General features: G+C 40.3%; 1 protein-coding gene across 3 annotated transcripts; it reads right to left on the reverse strand.

Annotated features, from left to right (window-relative positions):
- Positions 1 to 1,112: 1,112 nt before the first annotated feature.
- Positions 1,113 to 20,470, reverse strand: LOC139545113 (very long chain fatty acid elongase 7-like). 3 transcript variants are annotated; one of them, XM_071352518.1, is made up of 8 exons: positions 20,244 to 20,470; positions 6,374 to 6,457; positions 5,563 to 5,753; positions 4,148 to 4,228; positions 3,621 to 3,677; positions 3,321 to 3,426; positions 2,959 to 3,095; positions 1,113 to 2,789 (listed from the first exon to the last, which is right to left on the reverse strand). In XM_071352518.1, exons 2-8 carry the CDS (start codon positions 6,435 to 6,437, stop codon positions 2,517 to 2,519), a joined length of 909 nt encoding a protein of 302 aa, XP_071208619.1. In that variant the 5' UTR covers positions 6,438 to 6,457; positions 20,244 to 20,470; the 3' UTR covers positions 1,113 to 2,516. The 3 variants fall into 3 exon arrangements, with proteins under 3 accessions (XP_071208619.1, XP_071208620.1, XP_071208621.1); XM_071352519.1 differs by having other exon boundaries at positions 6,102 to 6,457; positions 20,244 to 20,297; XM_071352520.1 differs by lacking the exons at positions 5,563 to 5,753; positions 6,374 to 6,457 and having other exon boundaries at positions 20,244 to 20,355.
- Positions 20,471 to 21,042: the final 572 nt, after the last annotated feature.

A 21,042-nucleotide genomic window follows, 5' to 3' on the forward strand; every position in this document is an offset into this window, starting at 1 on the left:
ATTGTTATTTTACTGCTGCTCTTTAATTACTTGTTGCTTTTATTTCTTATCTGTATTTTTTTTAAACTGCATTATTGGTTAGGGGCTCGTAAGTAAGCATTTCACTGTAAGGTCCACACCTGTTGTATTCGGCGCATGTGACTAATAAAATGTGATTTGATTTTGTTTGAGCCAGGTGTTTGAGTAGGCTAAGCGAGGTAATTGAAAGTGAAAAAATAATACAGCTCTCGCTCTCTTGCTTAATTTTTTGTTCAAAACTGTTCAACTATTGTCTTCTCTCGCTATGTCAACTACTCACCACTTTTTATGCGGTGCTTGCTAGCTGTACCTTATGCTTTCAGTACTATATTAATTCTCTGATCCTTTGATTGGGTGGACAACATGTTAGTTCATGCTACAAGGGAGGTCATGGAATGGTATGAAAACATGTGTTTGGTGTATTTGATACCATTCCACAACAGTCATAACCAGACCGTCCTCTCCAATTAAGTTGCCAGATTTTCACAGATTTTCATTTTAGAAACAAAACTGTATTGAGATCAAATGTTTCATCGATGAGAAAATTAGCAGAATGTTGTTCATTCTCCCACTGCAGGCCACTGCAGTGGGAGAATGAACAACATTCTGCTAATTTTCTCATCAATGAAACATTTGATCTCAATACAGTTTTGTTTCTAAAATGAAAATCTGTTACGAACAGAGTGGAGTGGAAACGCCAACTTTATACATCCGGTGAATTATCGGTCTCATTGTTCTGTGCTTCAGCCATTGAGGGAACACTCTTTTTGAAATCAGTGAAAGCTGCGATACTGCCCGCATTGCATCACATCCAATGGCAGTGTCCAAACTCAAGGATCGCCAAGGTTGAATTCTCAATGGCTGACGCGCCTTGGCATCTGGTGTGTCAGGTAGAACGTCACATTGATAATGCTGACTTGTAAAAGGTCAATTTCACCCATTTTAAAGAGTTCTTACTAATATCTGTCCCACTTAATAGATAATAAATTAATAGATGACAGTTAAATATGCTCAAGCAAAGCCTTGATGGGAATTTCTATCCTTGCTAAGAATTAAGCCCCAGGAATAGAAAAAATCACACAGGTGATGTATAATAACATTATAAAGAGCATTTCTTTTTTATCATAAATACAAATATTACATTTACAAATGACTGTTTTTATACAGAATTAGTGGCATCATGTCTGGAGGACACTCATAACTACATCAAGGAGCTGGAGGGGCTCTGACAAAGGCACTGAACGGTACGTAACCCACGTGTGTAACATCAGCTAGATCGCTGTTGCTTATTGGACTCAGCCTGCACCCAAGGCACTGGGGTTTTACTACACCTGTGGAGGCCCATCCTACACTCAGCTAATGCTGTGTCCTCAATCACCAGGGGAGCACCAAATGTGAACACACTCATTGAGAAAGCCTACTTTAAACTGTCATAAGCATGGCATAAGAACTGAACTCAATTTGGAACAGAAGATTTAACAAATATGCATGTAGTGGTAAACAATGGCTACTGTTTCTCAAATATTGTGCCATGCTTGTGACAGAGCTAAAGCTCAACTTGTGCTCTGCTCCGGATCCTGCAAGAACAGTACTGCACTATCTGGCTTCAAATTCACACCGTCATTTCTGTTGGACATAAATACAGTTTTAGGAGCAGGTTGGTGTTGAAGATTTCTCAGCACCAGTAGCTGCTGTGACTCAAACCAGAGAAGTGGGTGAGGAATTTACAAAAGAGGGGGTCACCACAAATATGCTCCACTCAGTATACATGTAAACATCAGTTCTTACTGGCACAATGGTTTTCCTCTACCCCTCCACCATTACAGGTGTACTATGGGTAGGGCCCAGAGTTTTTCCCAGCCATGAGACCAGACCCAGGAAATAATTCAGGCCCTAACTGGGAGATGGCCCACATACTCAGACAGACAAAATCGTCCTCAAGGCTAGACTCAATAACATAATACATAAATGTTTATAATTAAATGTACAAACAAATGTATAAAAAGTACAGGTATTGAAAAATAAAAAACAGCTGAAAGCAAGGTCACAAAGCTGAATCCTGCAGCCAAAACTAGAAAGGTTCAGCACCAATTCTAAACAGCAGAGGAGAACAGGTCATAGGAAGTGTGGGTTATTCAGGCTGGTTTGACAGAACTAGACAAAGCTACTGAACGGTCTCACCATTGGCTAACCTACTAACACTTATCTAACATTCAAAATCTGTTTATTAAAAACACAGACTCACCCTGAACAGGAAAGGAAAGCACAGGTATAAAAATAGAAAAGTACAGTAGAGCTTTGGGTCAAAGCTTTGAGATTGCCTTAGCAGAGAGAACAGAAGAGATCAGAAGGTCCAGAGGGTTGGGGTCAATTCTCTTTGAATTCAAAGGTGCACTGACTTTTATATTGGAAATCCATGTCTAATTTCAGTTGCTGAATAGGCTGATATTAAAATGCAATCAACCCCCAATCCTTAGCCTGATTTGCTGGACACCCTGTCACTCATTCTTGTCGTGATGGAAACCATTCCCGTTGGTTATTTCACTATTGTTTTGGCCGTTGGTTTTATTGTAGGGGTGGGCCCAAGTTTTGGCCTGAAGGACCTTGGGCAGCCTCTTGCCCTTGGTGTAGGCGTGGTACCAGAAGTTGAGGAAGAGGAGGAGAAAGACCAGGCCGTAGAGGCCTATTATGTAGATGAAGATGGGGAACTGGTAGGGACAGTCCATGAAGAAGTACTGCCAGATGTGGGTGGTCACGATCACAAACTGGATCTGAGGACAGACAGGAAGGTTATATATTACTTGTTTTGAACATATAAGGAGACCATCCCAAGAGGCCCAACAGAATAATATCCTTGTCCATAAAAACTTATGGGTGGCTCTCTCGTAGTGGTTCAAATTCAATTCCCCCTCTAGTGTAGTAGTGAAGTGCAGTACGTACCAGCTGAATGGTGGTGAGATACTTCTTCCACCAGAGGTACTTCTGGTAGGCGGAGCCCAGGGCAGACAGGCCGTAGTAGGAGTACATGATGACATGGACCACACAGTTCAACAGGGCATGGAACGTCCCCTGGCCACCTGGAGGACAACACCAGCAATTAGCAGTCATGATTTGTTGTTCTATAGAGCAGTGCTAACCCAGGTTTCCATGTTCCACTTCCTACAACAGCTCCTAAGGAAGATGACCTGCTGAATACTGACATTTTTCTGGGACAGTCCATCATTATATACATCTGGTAGTATGCCCATTTGTAAGTAGTTTAATACAGTCATGGGAGTAACTCAAGTTCTTGTCTACTGTACCTGCAGCGAAGCGGACACCAAACCACCAGGTAAAGGGCATTATGGAGTGATGGTAGACATGGAGGAACGTAATCTGTCCGTTCTTCTTCCTCAGAACAAAAAAGATCTGACAGGAGGGAGAATTCAGCCATTTAACAGGGAACAGAACAAGAGTGAAAATGACAGAAGGGGAAAGGGGATACCTAGTCAGTTGCACAACTGAATGCAGTCAACCAAAATGTGTCTTCCGCATTTAACCCAACCCCTCTGAACAAGCGAGACACAGATAGTCAGAAAGCTGTACTAAAAAAAAAAACTTACCGTATCCAACATCTCTATGAACTTTGAGAAGTAGTAGAGCCAACACGTCCCTGCCATCTAAGGAGTGAGAGAGAGGTTATTAGTGACAAGTATAATTACGTTACTTACAGATAAGCAAAACGTGTACCAGTCACAGCACTGAACTTTTAAAGTAAATAATATGATTTTCCTGTTTTATATGCATTTACACAATATGAGGTTAGAATAATACTGTGAAAATGATAATGCTCTTTTAGTGTAAGAGCTGTTTGAAAAGACTGACGGAATAGTCAGCCTGCTTTGGTAGGATGGTGGCGGCCTAACAGGCCTCACCACACAACTAATGATATTATGCAACACAGGAAACGTGGTGTGAATCACTCCTATGGAATGACCTGCTCTCAATGCTTCTTTGTTCCAACAGCTTGTTGGCATGCTAGAGTCAGTGGGGGATTCCACAGGTGAATGGGTGTTCATAAGAAGAGAGGAACAGCCAGTAGTAGTTCTCTGCCTGTCTGTTGCAGGTAGTCACATTCCACAGCTCTTACCCTCACTGCCTGCGGCGAGTCCGAGTAGTCCACTAGGTCACAGTGGAACGTATATCCCGTCCCCCAGCCCGACATCACATACTACAGGAAGAAGAGGCAATGAATTAAAAACATACTCCAAATCACAACACACTAGTTGTTGCATAGCTCTCCTTTATGCAAAGATTAGACATCAATAAAAAAAGATCTTCTTCACGTCAATAAAAATGTATCGTCTTCACACTGAAACTAAAGAAAGTAAGTATTACTAATGACACCCCCCTCCCCCACACACGTTTCTTAATACCAAGTACACAGTGTTTGGGTGACAACCATTAAACCTTGACAGTCTGACAAAAGAGTGGTACAAAAAAGAAATGTCACTATATGGCATGTGGATCATGACCTGCATTTCCTGCTCAAGACAGGTTCTGCACACCAGTCAACATAAAGGAATTTGGCTCAATACACAAGACAAAAAGGCATCCTTTCCTGTTTCCTTGAGGTAAATCACTGATCTGTGCCCCTACAATGAACTAGTGTCAATGGAAAACCCTCGATCAGCTTCCGTTTCATGCATGTGTTATATGAACCCAGAGGGTGGTGCAGTCTGCCCAACGCATCACCGGGGGCAAACTACCTGCCCTCCAGGACACCTACAGCACCCAATGTCACAGGAAGGCCAAAAAGATCATCAAGGACATCAACCACCCACTGCCTGTTCACCCCGCTATCAGCCAGAAGGCGAGGTCAGTACAGGTGCATCAAAGCTGGGACAGAGAGACTGAAAACAGCTTCTAAGGCCATCAGACTGTTAATTAGCCATCACCAGCCGTCTTCTACCCGGTTACTTAACCCTGCACCTTAGAGGCTGCTGTCCTACATAGACTTGGAATCCCTGGCCATTTTAATAATGTTTAAATAATGTTTGCATACTGCTTTACTCATCTCATATGTATATACTGTATTTTAGTCAATGCCACTCCGACATTTCTCAATATATATATATATATATCTCTTAATTCCATTATTTTACCTTTAGATGTCTGTATTGTTAGATACTACTGCACTGTTGGATCTAGGAACACACGCATTTCGCTACACTCGCAATAACACCTGCTAAATATGTGTATGTGATTTGATTTTGAACCATTGTTATAAAAACATCTCATGCAAATAAATAAGGCTCCGACTATTTTGCTATGAAGTTTGTTTTGCAGCTGACAATGTAATGATCAGAAGAAAGTAATTAAGTATGAAATGATGCATCATTGTGATCCTGAAGCATAGCCTTCTTCATATTAAACTTCTTCATATTAAACTTGAGAAATCCCAATTGCTTAATTCTTTTGCAGCTCGCCTCACAGACTGTCCTGCTTGACGAGGCAGTATAAAACACTACAGCCTGTCAGAAGTCCATTGAGAAAGAGACCCACCTCATAGCACATGTAGAGGGACAAGGCAACGACGCTGAAGTTGTAGATGATGAGAACTTCTTTGAGGTGGAAGGCCTTGCGTTTCTCCATGAGCCTGGGCCCCAGCCGCGTCACAAAGTAGATGTACGCCACGATTACTATGGTCTGGGGGAGCGGCGATGACATGAGAAACCAGTCTTCTGTCCTGGGGTCTTGACAGCAGAGAAGGGTTGAGTGTATGATTCAATAAAATAAATCAATACATCATGCCACCTAGCCAAGCAATCAACTGAGATGCACCAACACTATGTTTAAGAGGGTAGGTTACAGTTGATTCTCATGGCTTGTAATGATGATCAGCGCTACTTCATCAACCCCAGATGACCAACCTCGGCTAGATTCACAGCCAATATCTGTCCACTTCCACCAAGGAACACATAGGAAAAGAATGTTGCATAATGCTTTCATTTGTTATTCTCTGTTTTCTACTGAAAACATATATTTTTGTATTTAACCTTTATTTAACTAGGCAAGTCAGTTAAGAACAATTTCTTACTTACAATGACGGCCTACCCCGGCCAAACCCGGACGACGCTGGGCCAATTGTGCGCCGCCCTATGGGACTCCCAATCATGGCCGGATGTGATACAGCCTGGATTCCAACCAGGGACTGTAGTGACACCTCTTGCACTGAGATGCAGTGCCTCAGACCGCTGCGGCACTCAGGAGACCCATTTGCCTAAAACGTGTAGCCTAAAACCTATTTGCCTTTTTAATACCAAAACTCAATCTATTCATCATTGTTGGACAGCAGTTAGTGATGGATCCTCACCTGCATTTTTCATGAAGTTCTCATACCAGAGTCCGACCCTGGTCGTTAGATACCTGAACTCCATGTCTCCCGGAGCTCCTTTAGCTGTCCAGGAGGAAACACACGGGTCATAGGTTAAAGGCCCAATGCAGCGTTTTTTAAAATCTCAATAATCAAATAATTTATGGCTAACAGAAAACACATTAAGGTAAACCGTTACCTTACGGTGTTTTCAATTAAAATAGTCAAAAATAAACAAAAATGGCTTCTTAGCAAAGGGCAATTTCTCAAGCAAGAATTGTTTTGCTTGGATTGTCTGGGAGTGGTTTGAGCTGGGAGGGCAAAACCAAAAATTTGCTGTTATTGGCTGAGGTCTGGATAACTCTTTCTTATTGGTCTATTTACCGCCTGGTGTCAAGCAGGCAGGCCAAAACTCCATCCCACCAAACAGGCTGAAATTTCAGGCAGTCTTTTCAAACCGCTCTTACAATAAAAAGGCCAGAATTTTCACCATTTCACAATATTATTCCAACCTTATATTGTGGAAATAGAGATAAAACACTGGGGGGGGGGAATCACATTTTCGACAGAGGTAATACAGAGCTACACGTTTTAGGCAGTCCTACAGGAGATTTATTGGATGGGATGATCCACATGAAGTAACATCCCTTAATCTCAATCTTACACCCTTTTCTTAAAGGGATACTTCAGGATTTTGGCACCGAGGCTTTTATCTACTTCCCCCGAGTCAGGTTAACTTGTGGATATCACTTGGAGATAGTTTTGCGAGCCAATGCTAACTAGCGTTAGCACAATGACTACAAGTCTATGGTATATGCTAGCAGATACCCATAGACTTCCAGTCATTGCGCTAATGCTAATCAGCAACTTCCTTCACACCGCACGTATACATAAAAATGGTATCCACAAGTTCATCTGACTCTGGGGAAGTATATAAAGGACCCGATTGCCAAAATCCAGAAGGATGCCTTTAAACTGCCATCATGTCCTAGATAACCCATTTGCCTCTTATAAATATACATATTCAAATACGGTGACCCAAAGTGGACGGGTCATATAACACAATATACCAGCCATGCATGAAAGACTATTGTTGAAGTGAAAAGAATCCGATCAGCATTTCTCTGCTTCTGTCAGTAGCTCAGAGGGAGACTAGGGAAGGAGTGTTGATAGTACAATGGCCATCAGTCAGGGTTCCGCACACATAGGGCTCTGGTCAAAAGTAGTGCACTAAATAGGGAATAGGGTGCCATTTGGAAACGCAGACATGGTCAGCATGCAGGGAGCAGCAAAACACTCATTGACTGGAGTGTGTGGCAAACGTTCACATTGGGACAAAGTCAGTTTCACACACGCAAGCTTCATTCAATTAAGAGAATATAATAATTATGTTATACAACTTAATTGAGTATCAGTATCACCCATGTATTCTACTCAACATTTTTCTCTTCTTATTTAAGATGGCCTGTTTTCTAAATATCATTATTTTTTACTTCATTTCACCTTTATTTAACCAGGTAGGCAAGTTGAGAACAAGTTCTCAATTGCAATTGCGACCTGGCCAAGATAAAGCAAAGCAGTTCGACACATACAACAACACAGAGTTACACATGGAGTAAAACAAACATACAGTCAATAATACAGTAGAAAAATAAGTCTATATACAATGTGAGCAAATGAGGTGAGATAAGTGAGATAAAGGCACAAAAAGGCCATGGTGGCGAAGTAAATACAATATAGCAAGTAAAACACTGGAATGGTAGATTTGCAGTGGAAGAATGTGCAAAGTAGAAATAATGGGGTGCAAAGGAACAAAATAAATAAATAGTAGGGGAAGAGGTAGTTGTTTGGGCTAAACTATAGATGGGCTATGTACAGGTGCAGTAATCTGTGAGCTGCTCTGACAGCTGGTATTATAAACTGGGTGGTTTGAGCCATGAATTCTGATTGGCTGAAGGCCATGGTATATCAGACCGTATACCACGGGTAAGACAAAACATCAAGTTATACTGCTCTAATTACGTTGGTAACCAATTTATAATAGCAATAAGGCTCCTTGGGGGTTTGTAGTATATGGCCAATATACCACTCTGCGTTGTGCCTAAGAACAGCCCTTAGCCATGGTATATTGGCCATATACCACACCTCCTCTGGCTTTTTTGCTCAAGTATACCATTCCCAAGAAAACATACCTGTTGCTAGGCAGGAGGGAAGGATACACACATTAGATTTGAGTAATTTAGCAGTTGCTCTTATCCAGAGCGAGTTACAGAAGCAATTAGGGTTAAGTGCCTTGCTCTTGGGTACAGACAGATTTTTCACCTAGTCGGCTCTGGGATTCTTTTTGGCTACTTTTTGGTTACTGGCTCCTTGCTCTTAACCACTAAGCTACAGACAATAAAAGACCAAAACTGAATCATCAAATAAAATTATATTGGTTGAGTAAAAATATTTTGCAGATATTATGGCGGGTGTAGGGCTGGGCGGTATACCGTATTTTACTATACACACCGGTATTTATGCACGGACAGGTTTGGGTTTTTACTTTACCTTCTATAACGGTATTTGAATGTTTGGTTTGTTAAATGTGATACGCCGTGTGTGACGTCCATTTTTATAGTTTACTCCGCTACTTGAGTCATCCCACTCCATGCCGCTTTCCACATTGACGGGTGGGACTGGGTCTCTCAAGGAGCGCATGTTGTTGTTGCTTGACCACGATACACTTTCGTTCAGTCTGCAAGGTTGGTTTTTTTTCTTCTTTTTTAAAAATTAACAACAAATCAATACAGAAAGTACATAAGGGAACTCAAATATATATAGATTATATATAAATGGACAATCGACCGAGGGGGTACAATATCACATTACAATTACACAAGGACCTTAAGGGACATACATACACTTACAATTCTAACAGCTTTTTTGTTAGTAGAGTATTTAACCGTCTTAAAATACAGTTCAATTTCTTTTTGTAGGGTAAGAAAATGTGTTTTTTTGTTAGTAAATTTACATTTGTGTATATGAAATTTGGCCAAAAGAATAATGAAATGAATTACATAATAATGTTTCAGCTTATTTTTATCGTATGTAAAGAATCCAAGCAGTACATCTCTCCACAATAGTGTAAAATCTTCATAAATGTGTTCAATTATAAATCTACTGATGTCTTGCCACATTTTTCTTACATGAATACAATGCCAAAAAAGATGCAACACTGTTTCTGGGTGGTCATTACAAAAGGAGCAATTTGAGTTGATGTTTTCCTTAAACTTCTTCATATAGTGGTTGGCAGGATAATATTTATGAATAATTTTAAAGGAAACTTCCTTAAATTTTGTTAAGTAGGTATGTGTGTGGCAACATCCAAACTTTTTTCCAATAGATATTATCAATAAATCCATTCCAATAAGGCATGACATAAGGTATAGATACAACATCCTGCTGAAACAAGGTTTGTATCGCTCTGTTGTTGAATGGGCCAAAAGAGAAACAAATCTTTCCTACTGATGAGTCAACAGGGTCAATAGAAGGTAGGCTCTGAGGGTCAGGTCTTGACACGTTCCTGAATAACAGAGCAACACCTGAGGGAATGGCGTCAAACAATTGCAAAATCTTTAGGTGTTACAGGGATCTTGTAAAGTGATAAGAATTCCTTATAACTGCATTTACCAGTTGGCTCACCAATAGGATATTATTTCGGAACCAATATTCTAAAAACAAAGAAGTATTTTTATACAATATATCCTGATTATTCCATATATAATATCTGTGTGGAGAAAGATTGTGTTTATAAATTAAGGACCATGACAAGAAAACCTGCCGATGAAAAGCAGAAAGTTTCACTGGAATTTTGTCAATATTATAATTGCACAACAACATGAAGTTAAGGCCACCAAAAGTAGAGAAGACATGATGAGGAATAAAATTCCAGATAGAAGTGGGTCTTCTTAGGAATTGTTTTATCCAATTGATCTTAAAAGTATTATTTAAAATAGTAAAGTCCAGAAAATTCAGTCCACCATTCTCATAAGTGTTCATTACAACAGTTTTCCTAATGTAATGGGTACGGTTTCTCCACAGAAAGTTGAAAAGCATCTGGTCTATCTCCTTGCTTATTTTACTGTCAAGATATAAAGATAGAGCGCCATATGTTAGTCTAGAGATACCTTCAGCCTTGGTTATTAGGACTCTACCTTTTAAAGATAAGTCTCTCTGTAGCCATTGATTTAGCTTTTTCTGGGTATTTTTAATAAGAGTGTTAAAATTTAGTAAGCCTCTAGACTTCTGATCCTTTGTAATGGTTATGCCTAAATATGTAAGTTCTTCTTTTACTGAAATACCATTATATGAAGGTGTCACACAATCTTTGACAGCTATGAGTTCACATTTATTAATGTTAAGGTATAGACCAGACGCTTTGGAAAAGGATTGTATCACATTGATCGATATGGGAATTTGGTTAGCGTCTTTCAGAAAAAGTGTAGTATCAGCCAGCTGGCTTATAATAATTTCTTTACCAGCTATGGAAATACCTTGTACAGGACTATTTTTTAAAGAATTTGCAAGAAGTTAGGTGATTAATAAAAACAGATACGGGGAGATAGGACAACCTTGCCTAATTCCTCTCTTTAACTCAAATCTAAGTGAGGTGCCATATCTCAATTTGATAGAGCTGTTACCATTTGCGTAGAGAGTCTTAATAGCCTTACAGAAAAAATCTCCAAAGCCAAGTCTGCAAGGTAAATGCAGCACATGCAACCATCTTGATGACACCGATGTTTCCACTTTGATTTTAATATAAATCCCCAGCGTTCTATAATTACAATATTAGTTTGTGTTTCTTACATCTGCAAACAGCTAATTTGTATTTTCTTAGCAAGTTACGCTAAATCGTGTTAGTCACTAATGCTAACGTTAATCGCTGACTAGCTAACTGGCTAATAAAAGTACTGAGTCAGAGCAAACGTAGCTAGCTAATACAGCCTGATACCAGTACTGGTGGAGGCTTAAATCTGCATGTTGTTTGTGCAACAGTATCTTCTAAAACAAAGAGGAATAGGCGAAGCATGCATATGTTGGCTATATGAATAAAGATTTAATGTAGTCAAAGATTATAGGGTCCCCTAGGAAACCATGAACATCAATTTGGTTCCTACCCTGTCACAATAACTCGTCCATGGTATTTTCATGCCCATATCGTGGCAGTGTGGAAATGATCTCAAATGAGTGCAGGAAATGCAGAAATTGATAGAAATGGAGGAAATTATTTTAGGTTGAAATTGAATTGAAAAGTATAAAACAATCAGAATGGAGAAAGTCCCATTGAAATAATTTAGAATATATGTGTTGCCACCCTAGGGTCACACGTATAACTTTTATTAAATCAAAAACATAAAATACTGTCAAACTTGAAAAATACCATACATGATATTTTGGCCAATATCGCCCAGCCCTACCTATCGCCCAGTGTAACGAAAAATGCTTATGTTCCTAGCTCCAACAGTGCAATAATACACACAAATGGTCTGTATAGACAGTATTGTAATAGAAAAATGTGTATACAGCAGTAGTTATATAGGATGAGCCTTGACTAGAATACAGTATATACATATGAAGTGGGTAAATCAAGGATAGCTCCCTCCCTGTTGATGGGTAAGGACAAATGCCATGCATTTACAGAGAGAACAGCTACATGCGGCGAGCATTACTATCCTGTCATCTCTCTATTCAATAATACCACAGCCTGAAGACACAGAATGCCAAGCCATGGAACAAAGATGCATTGTATAACAATTAGGCCAACACTCAACACAACTGGATTGCTGTCTGACATGTACACCATGTCCAAGTCAGATTCTTTCAAACTGTCTACTGCATACTAAACCAGTAGATACCTAAGCCATCATGCCATACATCTCAAGCAGGAGAGGATGGTTAATTTTATAAACCATGAGATACAATGCTCTTCAAGATTCAGCATAACATGTAGGCCCAAGTAATGGCTAGTACAACAAGCCTGCATTTAGACAACCACATGAAGCGGTCAATTTAAAATTCCTAGAGGGGTAGGACTTTTTGAATAGGAACTTCAGTTTTCTTGATATTCACTAGTATGGGAAATTCCTCCCAGGCCATTCAAATTAACGGAATAATTGAGTTAAAGGTCTGATTTGTGAGGGGCATCAATAAGAAAACACAAACTGAACCCATCACTGGGGACACCAAGAAACCTAACAATTCTAAAGATCCACACAATGCAAGATCAAATCTGCCTGAAAACTACACATTGTCCTTTGGAAGTATTTGACTTTAAAGTATTCCAAAATACCAACAAAAAAAACACCCAATACATTTACTGAATACAGTATTGTGCGCTGCATGTACAGAAGAGACTTATCTCCATCTCAAACGTGTAAATCAACATCACAGTATACAAGGTGGTTATGAAATCTAACAGACCCGTGTAAAGTTCCAGAGTATTGGATAGAAAGTGTTATCTGACAAAGCCTACCATGTGAAACTACCTTAAGATAAGAACGTAAGCTTTAACAATCAAATGCTGTCTGACTGGTTTAAGGGAACAGTATACAGTAAGAGGGGAAAGGGAGCAGCTCCCATCTCAGCACAAACCTCAATCCTATCCAGGGCCTTCTCACCCAAGCAAGGGAATGCATGGAACATTCAAAACTACATTTCCCTATATTAAACATAGATCAGAGTACTAGTAAGTCTACAGGATATGCCTGAACTGGGTTTAGTTGAACTGTGTTCAAGCACCGAGTTGCCCTGTATAAAACTCAAATCATATGAGTTGAGCCAAAGGAAAATAATGTTTATTTAACTAGGCAAGTCAGTTAAGAACAAATTCTTATTTACAATGACGGCCTACCAAAAGGCCTTAAGGGGACGGGGGCTGGGATTAAAAATAACACTTTTTTTTTTCTTTTTTTAACTACCGCAAACAATAGATCCAAATGCTGAACACATGTCATCATTACCTAATGGCAAAAGATCATAACAATCAAATAGACATGACAAAAAGTATGTGGACACCTTGTCAAACATCTCATTTCAAAATCATGGGCATTAATATGGAATTGGTCCCCCCTTTGCTGCCATTACACACACAACAACAAAAAGAAAAATCACATTTGCAAAGGTATTCAGACCCTTTACAGAAGCACCTTTGGCAGCGATTACAGCCTCAAGTCTTCTTGAGGGGGAGTTTCTCCCATTATTCTCTGCGGATCCTCTCAAGCTCTGTCAGGTTGGATGGGGAGCGTCGCCGCACAGCTATTTTCAGTTCTCTCCCGAGATGTTCGATAGGGTTCAAGTCTGGGCTCTGGCTGGGCCACTCAAGGACATTCAGAAATTCAACCCTAGCGTTGTCTTGGCTGTGTGGTTAGGGTTGTTGTCCTGTTGGAAGGTAAACTTTTGCCCCCAGTCGGAGGTCCTGAACACTCTGGAGCAAGGATCTCTCTGTACTTGACTCCATTCATCTTTCCCTCAATCCTGACTAGTCTCCCAGTCCCTGCCACTGAAAAACATCCCCACAGCATGATGCTGCTACCACCATGCTTCACCATAGGGATGGTGCCTGGTTTCCTCAAGATGTGATGCTTGGCATTCAGGCTAAAGAGTTCCATCTTGGTTTCATTAGACCAGAGAATCTTGTTTCTCAGGGTCTGAGTGCTTTAGGTGACTTTTGGCAAACTCCAAGCGGGCTGTCATGTGCCTTTTACTGAGGAGTGGCTTCTGTGTGGCCACTCTACCATAAAGGCCTGATTGGTGGAGTACTGCAGAGATGGTTGTCCTTCCGGAAAGTTCTCCCATCTCCACTGAGGAGCGCTGTCAGATTTACCATTGAGTTCTTGGTCACCTCCCTGATCAACGCCCTTTCTCCACCGATTGCTCAGTTTGGCCGGGTGGCCAGCTCTAGGACGAGTCTTGGCGGTTCCAAACTTTGTCCATTTAAGAATGATGGAGGCCACTGTGTTCTTGGGGACCTTCAATGCTGCAGAAATGTTTTGGTACCCTTCCTCAGATCTGTGTCTCAACACAATCCTGTCTCAGAGCTCTACGGACAATTCCTTTGACCTCATGGCTTGGGTTTTTCTCTGACATGCACTGTCAACTGTGTGAACTTATATAGGACAGGTGTGTGCCTTTCCAAATCATGTCCAACCAAATTGTAGAAACATCAAGGATTGATCAATGGAAACAGGATGCATCGGAGCACAACTTCAAGTCTCAAAGCAAAGAGTCTGAATACTTATTTTTATAAATTGACAAACATTTCTAAAAGAAAAAACAGTTTTCACTTAGTCATTATGGTTTACTGTGTGTAGATTGAAAATGTTTTATTTAATCAGTTTTAGAATAAGGCTGTAACGTAACAAAATGTGGAAAAGTCAAGGGGTCTGAATACTTTCCAGATGCAGTGTATAGTGTAGTAGGTGATTACTTGAGATAATACACTACATGGATCTACACATGGCACTTTACAGGTCAGACCATGCAAGTTTCTCTTTTGACCAATAAGGCATGGTGTCTTGACAACACACAAGAGGATAGCACTCTAGTCGGAGTCATTCAAAACCTTGGTTGACATGGTGACCCCATTAGACGCACGCTTTGACATGTTTGTTTCAGTTTATGCAACTCTGACACACCTTTCCTGTCTGACAGCTCCCACACTGATGAAGCCATCAAACATACCCAATTAAACTACAGTACTCCAAATTAGAGGTCGACCGATTAATCGGAATGACCGATTAATTAGGGCCGATTTCAAGTTTTCATAACAATCGGAAATCGGTATTTTTGGACACCTTTATTTAATCTTTATTTAACTAGGCAAGTCAGTTAAGAACACATTCTTATTTTCAATGACAGCCTAGGAACGGTGGGTTAACTGCCTCGTTCAGGGGCAGAACGACATATTTTTACTTTGTCAGCTCGGGGGATTCAATCTTGCAACCTTACAGTTAACTAGTCCAACGCTCTAACCACCTGATTACATTGCACTCCACGAGGAGCCTGCTTGTTACGCGAATGCAGTAGAAGCCAAGGTAAGTTGCTAGCTAGCATTAAACTTATCTTATAAAAAACAATCCATCAATCAATCATAATCACTAGTTAACTACACATGGTTGATGTCCTGCGTTACATATAATCGATGCGGTGCGTATCGTTGCTCCAATGTGTACCTAACCATAAACATTAATGCCTTTCTTAAAATCAATACACAGAAGTATATATTTTTAAACCTGCATATTTAGCTAAAAGAAATCCAGGTTAGCAGGCAATATTAACCAGGTGAAATTGTGTCACTTCTCTTGCGTTCATTCCACGCAGAGTCAGTGTATATGCAACAGTTTGGGCCGCCTAATTTGCCAGAATTTTACGTAATTATGACATAACATTGAAGGTTGTGCAATGTAACAAGAATATTTAGACTTATGGATGCCACCCGTTAGATAAAATACGGAACGGTTCCGTATTTCACTGAAAGAATAAACGTCGTTTTCGAGATGATAGTTTCCGGATTCGACCATATTAATGACCTAAGGCTCGTATTTGTGTGTTATTATGTTATAACTAAGTCTATGATTTGATAGAGCAGTCTGACTGAGCAGTGGTAGGCAGCAGCAGACTCGTAAGCATTCATTCAAACAGCACTTTCCTGCATTTTGCCAGAAGCTCTTCGCTGTGCTTCATGCCTATCAACTCCCGAGATTAGGCTGGTGTAACTGATGTGAAATGGCTAGCTAGTTAGCGGGGTGCGCGCTAATAGCGTTTCAAACGTCACTCGCTCTGAGACTTGGAGTAGTTATTCCCCTTGCTCTGCATGGGTAACGCTGCTTCGAGGGTGGCTGTTGTCGTTGTGTTCCTGGTTCGAGCCCAGGTAGGAGCGAGGAGAGGGATGGAACCTATACTGTTACACTGGCAATACTAAAGTGCCTATAAGAACATCCAATAGTCAAAGTTTAATGAAATACAAATGGTATAGTGTTATGATTTTTATGAATAATGACTAAATGATGTATACATTTAACGTAGAACTATAACAAACTGAATTTAACCCTGTTTTTCTATATTGATAAATAATGTTAGTTCATAATAAAGAGGTTATGTAGCATGTACCTGGGAAGAGAGGAATGTATGTGTGTGCCTAAAGAAAACAAAGTGGATCATTAAACTATGTTTGAACTGACCCGGCTATAACTCTGGGGAGATAAGATAGAACAGGGAGACAGGGATTTCCCGTATCTGGGGGGGACTGGAACTGTCAGCTGAGTGGTAATAAACTGTGGTGAGACTCCAGGAGAAAAAGAGAGAATCCAAATATTAGTGTGTATGTATGTGCGTAGGTTAAGAGAATATTATAAAAGGAACGTTTTTGTATATGCACGGCAGAGCTCTCGTAAATAAACATTCTGACTATTGTAGACTGGCCTCTGTCTGTTTCATTTCAATAAGAACCTTACAAATTCTTAGTGACAGAGTAGTTTAATTGAAGTTCAGTTTATGAACATTGAGAACAAAATTCTCTTAACATATAGAGAGAAATAGTCCTATAATTCCTATAATAACAACCTAAAACTTCTTACCTGGGAATATTGAAGACCCATGTTAAAAGGAACCACCAGCTTTCATATGTTCTCATGTTCTGAGCAAGGAACTTAAACGTTAGCTTTCTTACATGGCACATATTGCACTTTTACTTTCTTCTCCAACACTTTGTTTTTGCATTATTTAAACCAAATTGAACATGTTTAATTATTTATTTGAGGCTAAATTGATTTTATTTATGTATTATATTAAGTTAAAATAAGTGTTCATTCAGTATTGTTGTAATTGTCATTATTACAAATAAAAATAAAAATAAAATCGTCCGATTAATCGGTATCGGCTTTTTTTGGTCCTCCAATAATCGGCATTGGTATCGGCGTTGAAAAATCATAATCGGTCGACCTCTACTCCAAATACACAAATGACTACGTCATTGCCGAAGAACACCAGAGGAAACACCTTGAGTTCTACTGAGGGAAGAAGTTGAAGACTACTCAGAACAGATTTACCATGAGTGAGAAATCTGACTACAGTTTAAATACAGGACTGGGTTGGTGAAAGGAGGAACCCTTACTTTCAACTCTCCAGACATGTAAAATAAGTGATTACCTCAAGGGTGAATGCATTTTTTAAGTATTCCAATGGGCCCAGAACACCCCATCAATCAGGCTACACAGAAAGGATTTAAGTCAGTCATCCCGGTAGTAACTCATCAGTCAAGACTCATTGCACATCACCCCCCTACTTGTTCTTCTCAGCTCAACTCAGAAATAGTTGCTTTATGCGTGCTGTACGTTACAACATGACACATCACGATGTAACAGAGGGTCAGTTTTTTCAACTTTTCTCCAATACTATAGAGCCATTACCATGTCGATCAACGCTTGAATAGAAACGTAGTTCACACCCCAGATTTTGAAGTCAACACAGTCGCTACAGTCCCATTAGTTTTCTTTGCAGCCTCGTTTGAATGTCGCGGTTGCGCACATTTGTACGGAATGGGGTGAGTTTACGTTAGATGTTGGAACATTTATGTGGGGACTTGCTTCCCTTCAGCCACAAGAGCATTAGTAAGGTGGGGCATTGATGTTGGGCGATTAGGGCTGACTCGCAGTCTGCGTTCCAATTAATCCCAAAGGTGTTCGATGGGGTTAAGGTCAGGGCTCTGTGCAGGCCAGTCAAGTTCTTCCACACCAATCTCGACAAACAATTTCTGTACCTCGCGTTGTGCATAGTCATGCTGAAACAGGTAAGGGCCTTCCCCAAACTGTTGCCACAAAGTTGGAAGCAAGGAATCGTCTAGAATGTCATTGTATGCTGTAGCGTTAAGATTTCCCTTTACTGGAACTAGGGGTCCTAGCCCAAACCATGAAGAAAAGCCCCAGACCATTATTTCTCCTCCACCAATCTTTACAGTTAGCACTATACATTGGGACAGGTAGCATTCTCCTGGCATCCGCTAAACCCAGATTTGTCTGTCAGACTGCCAGATGGTGAAGCGTGATTCATCACTCCAGAGAAAGCATTTCCACTGCTCCTGAGTCTAATGGCGGCGAGCTTTACACCACTCTAGCTGACGCTTGGCATTGCGCATGGTGATCTTAGGCTTGTGTGGCTGCTCGTCCATGGAAACCCATTTCATGAAGCTCCCGGCCAACATTTATTGTGCTGACGTTACGTCCAGGGGCAGTTTGGAACTAGTTAGTGTTACAACCGAGCGATTCAGTACTTGGCGGTCCCGTTCTGTAGGCTTGTGTGGCCTACCACTTCATGGTCGAGCCGTTGTTGCTTCTAGACATTTCCACTTCACAATAACAGCCCTTACAGTCGACTGGGGCAGCTCTAGCAGGGCAGACATTTGACGAACTGACTTGTTGGAAAGGTGGCATGCTATGACGGTACCATGTTGAGTCACTGAGGTCTTCAGTACGGGCCATTCTACTGCCAATGTCTGTCTATGGTGATTGCATGGCTGTGTGCTAGATTTAATATACCTGTCAGCATGGGTGTGGTTGAATTAGCCAAATCCACTAATTTGAAGGTGTGCCCATGTACTTTTGGCCATGCTGTATCCAGACACTCCGCGGTATATCGGCTAGTTGGAGAATCACAGTACTTGGTGACATCTTGGGGTCACCAAGTTTGTTAATCCATAATTAGATGCCACCTGCCAATAGGCTCTTTGGAAGGGTTGCCAGAAAAAAAACTTTATTGAGAGGAACCAACAAAGGTAAACACCTGTAGCTTGTTAAACAGTATTGGCACTTAGACTGGAACCAGGCACTATGGACATAATTTTATGAGACGAAAATAAAGGTCTTTGGGGGTAATCTAATCCATAAACACAGACTGAAGGATATTAATAATCTGGGAAGATTCTGTATGGAGGAATGGTATTATATATGACCCACCCAAAGTTCTCCAATGTTCTCCAATATCATAACATATAGAAAAAGGCTCAGTGCCATTTTCCTTGCAAGGAGAGGGTGCACAAAATATTGAAAAAAACTGGGGTACAAAGAATTGACATCTTTTTGGGAGAAAAGTGTTACGTAAATATCTTTCTGAACAATTGTATTAGTAAATCTAAAATAATGATTATCATTGTTTGGGGAATACAATATAGATCAGTATTTTTATCCTAGGGCTAGTCTTTCTAGACAAGAAATTCGCAGCTAGACAGCAAGGTAAAACTAACAGCATGCGCAACACCTGAATTATAAAATTGACCTGTAGGCTCGAGGAGAAAATACCAATAAAACCATCGCTGATCATTTGGAATATTGCCACAACGTTTATCAAACTCCTAATTTCCCACAGCAATGGGTTGTGATGAATTATGCGCCACACTCTCGACATTACATCTCAAATAAATTAGGGAAGCAAGATTACAAAAGTATTTAATAAAATAATGTTTCCTCCCTTATCGCCGCCCCTGAAGACCAGGTTATTTTCAACAGACGATTCAAAGGCACGAGACCTGATAAAAACAGGAATCTTTCAGGGCTGCAGCAGCACAGACCAGGCATCGTAACAGGTGCAGAGATAGATGCCGCATAACACGGACTTCAAGCAAATCCCTTCAACCTCAGTTTACACTTAAGAGAAAATGCCGGACAATGTGTGACAAAAGAAAAATAATAATAAGTGTGAGGCGTTTAGCCTACTGTATATAGCCAACGTTAATATGACACTTTCATTCTGCTGAGACTGCGAGGCAGAGTTATTATTCAGTGTATGAATAATGTAGCAACACAATATGGTATAGGCTACCGTAACATAATTCACAAACCTCCAATATTGTGAGAGAAGTATCCTACTCGGTCTTGTGTTACTACTCCGGCTCAGCTGTAAGCAATTGACGACAGGTGTGTCAAATGTAATTTTCAGGGAGTCGCTTCCCTACTGTGCAACTGCCGTCCAATGAGTGAGTTATATTAACTTGAAGCGCGGGGCACAGGTCTATGGCCCTTGACGTGAACGGGCAAAATCGGTGAGGGAGGAGGGCCGCTCGGTCATGTTGTCAAGATGGCAGCGTAGTACATATCGTCCAGAAACATAAAACATATATTTTCTAATTCGTTTTCATTGGGAGGCAGATAAAGCGTGTTCATCAAAAGCAATCACTTTTATAGATATAGATATAGATATATACATACACACATACATACACACACACACACACATATACATTTAAAAATATATATATTTCCTTTATTACCCTACAACGCCTCCCCCAATTGGAGCAAACTAGTGAACAACAACACTTAGGCCTGTATTTCCAGTTTATACATACATTTTATGGACACAGTCTGTTTTACAATTGTTTTTTTAAATTATTTTGTTTAACTCTTGTCCTTCCTCTACCCTCAACCTATCCCATATATTGATGATGTCCATCTGATTTGATTTCCATTTGCCACATCTTTCAAACTGTACTCTTTCTAAAAAGTTCCTAACCTATATGTTTTACAGGCACCATATGTTTTATATTAGTCTCAACCTTCAGCTCCATCAAGCCCTCCATTTATCTCTTAACACCATCCATATTGGATTTCTATTTGCCATACATTTTTCAACTGTGCTGTTTC

This window comes from Salvelinus alpinus, chromosome 19, assembly GCF_045679555.1.
Source record: "Salvelinus alpinus chromosome 19, SLU_Salpinus.1, whole genome shotgun sequence".
Lineage (NCBI taxonomy): Eukaryota > Metazoa > Chordata > Actinopteri > Salmoniformes > Salmonidae > Salvelinus > Salvelinus alpinus.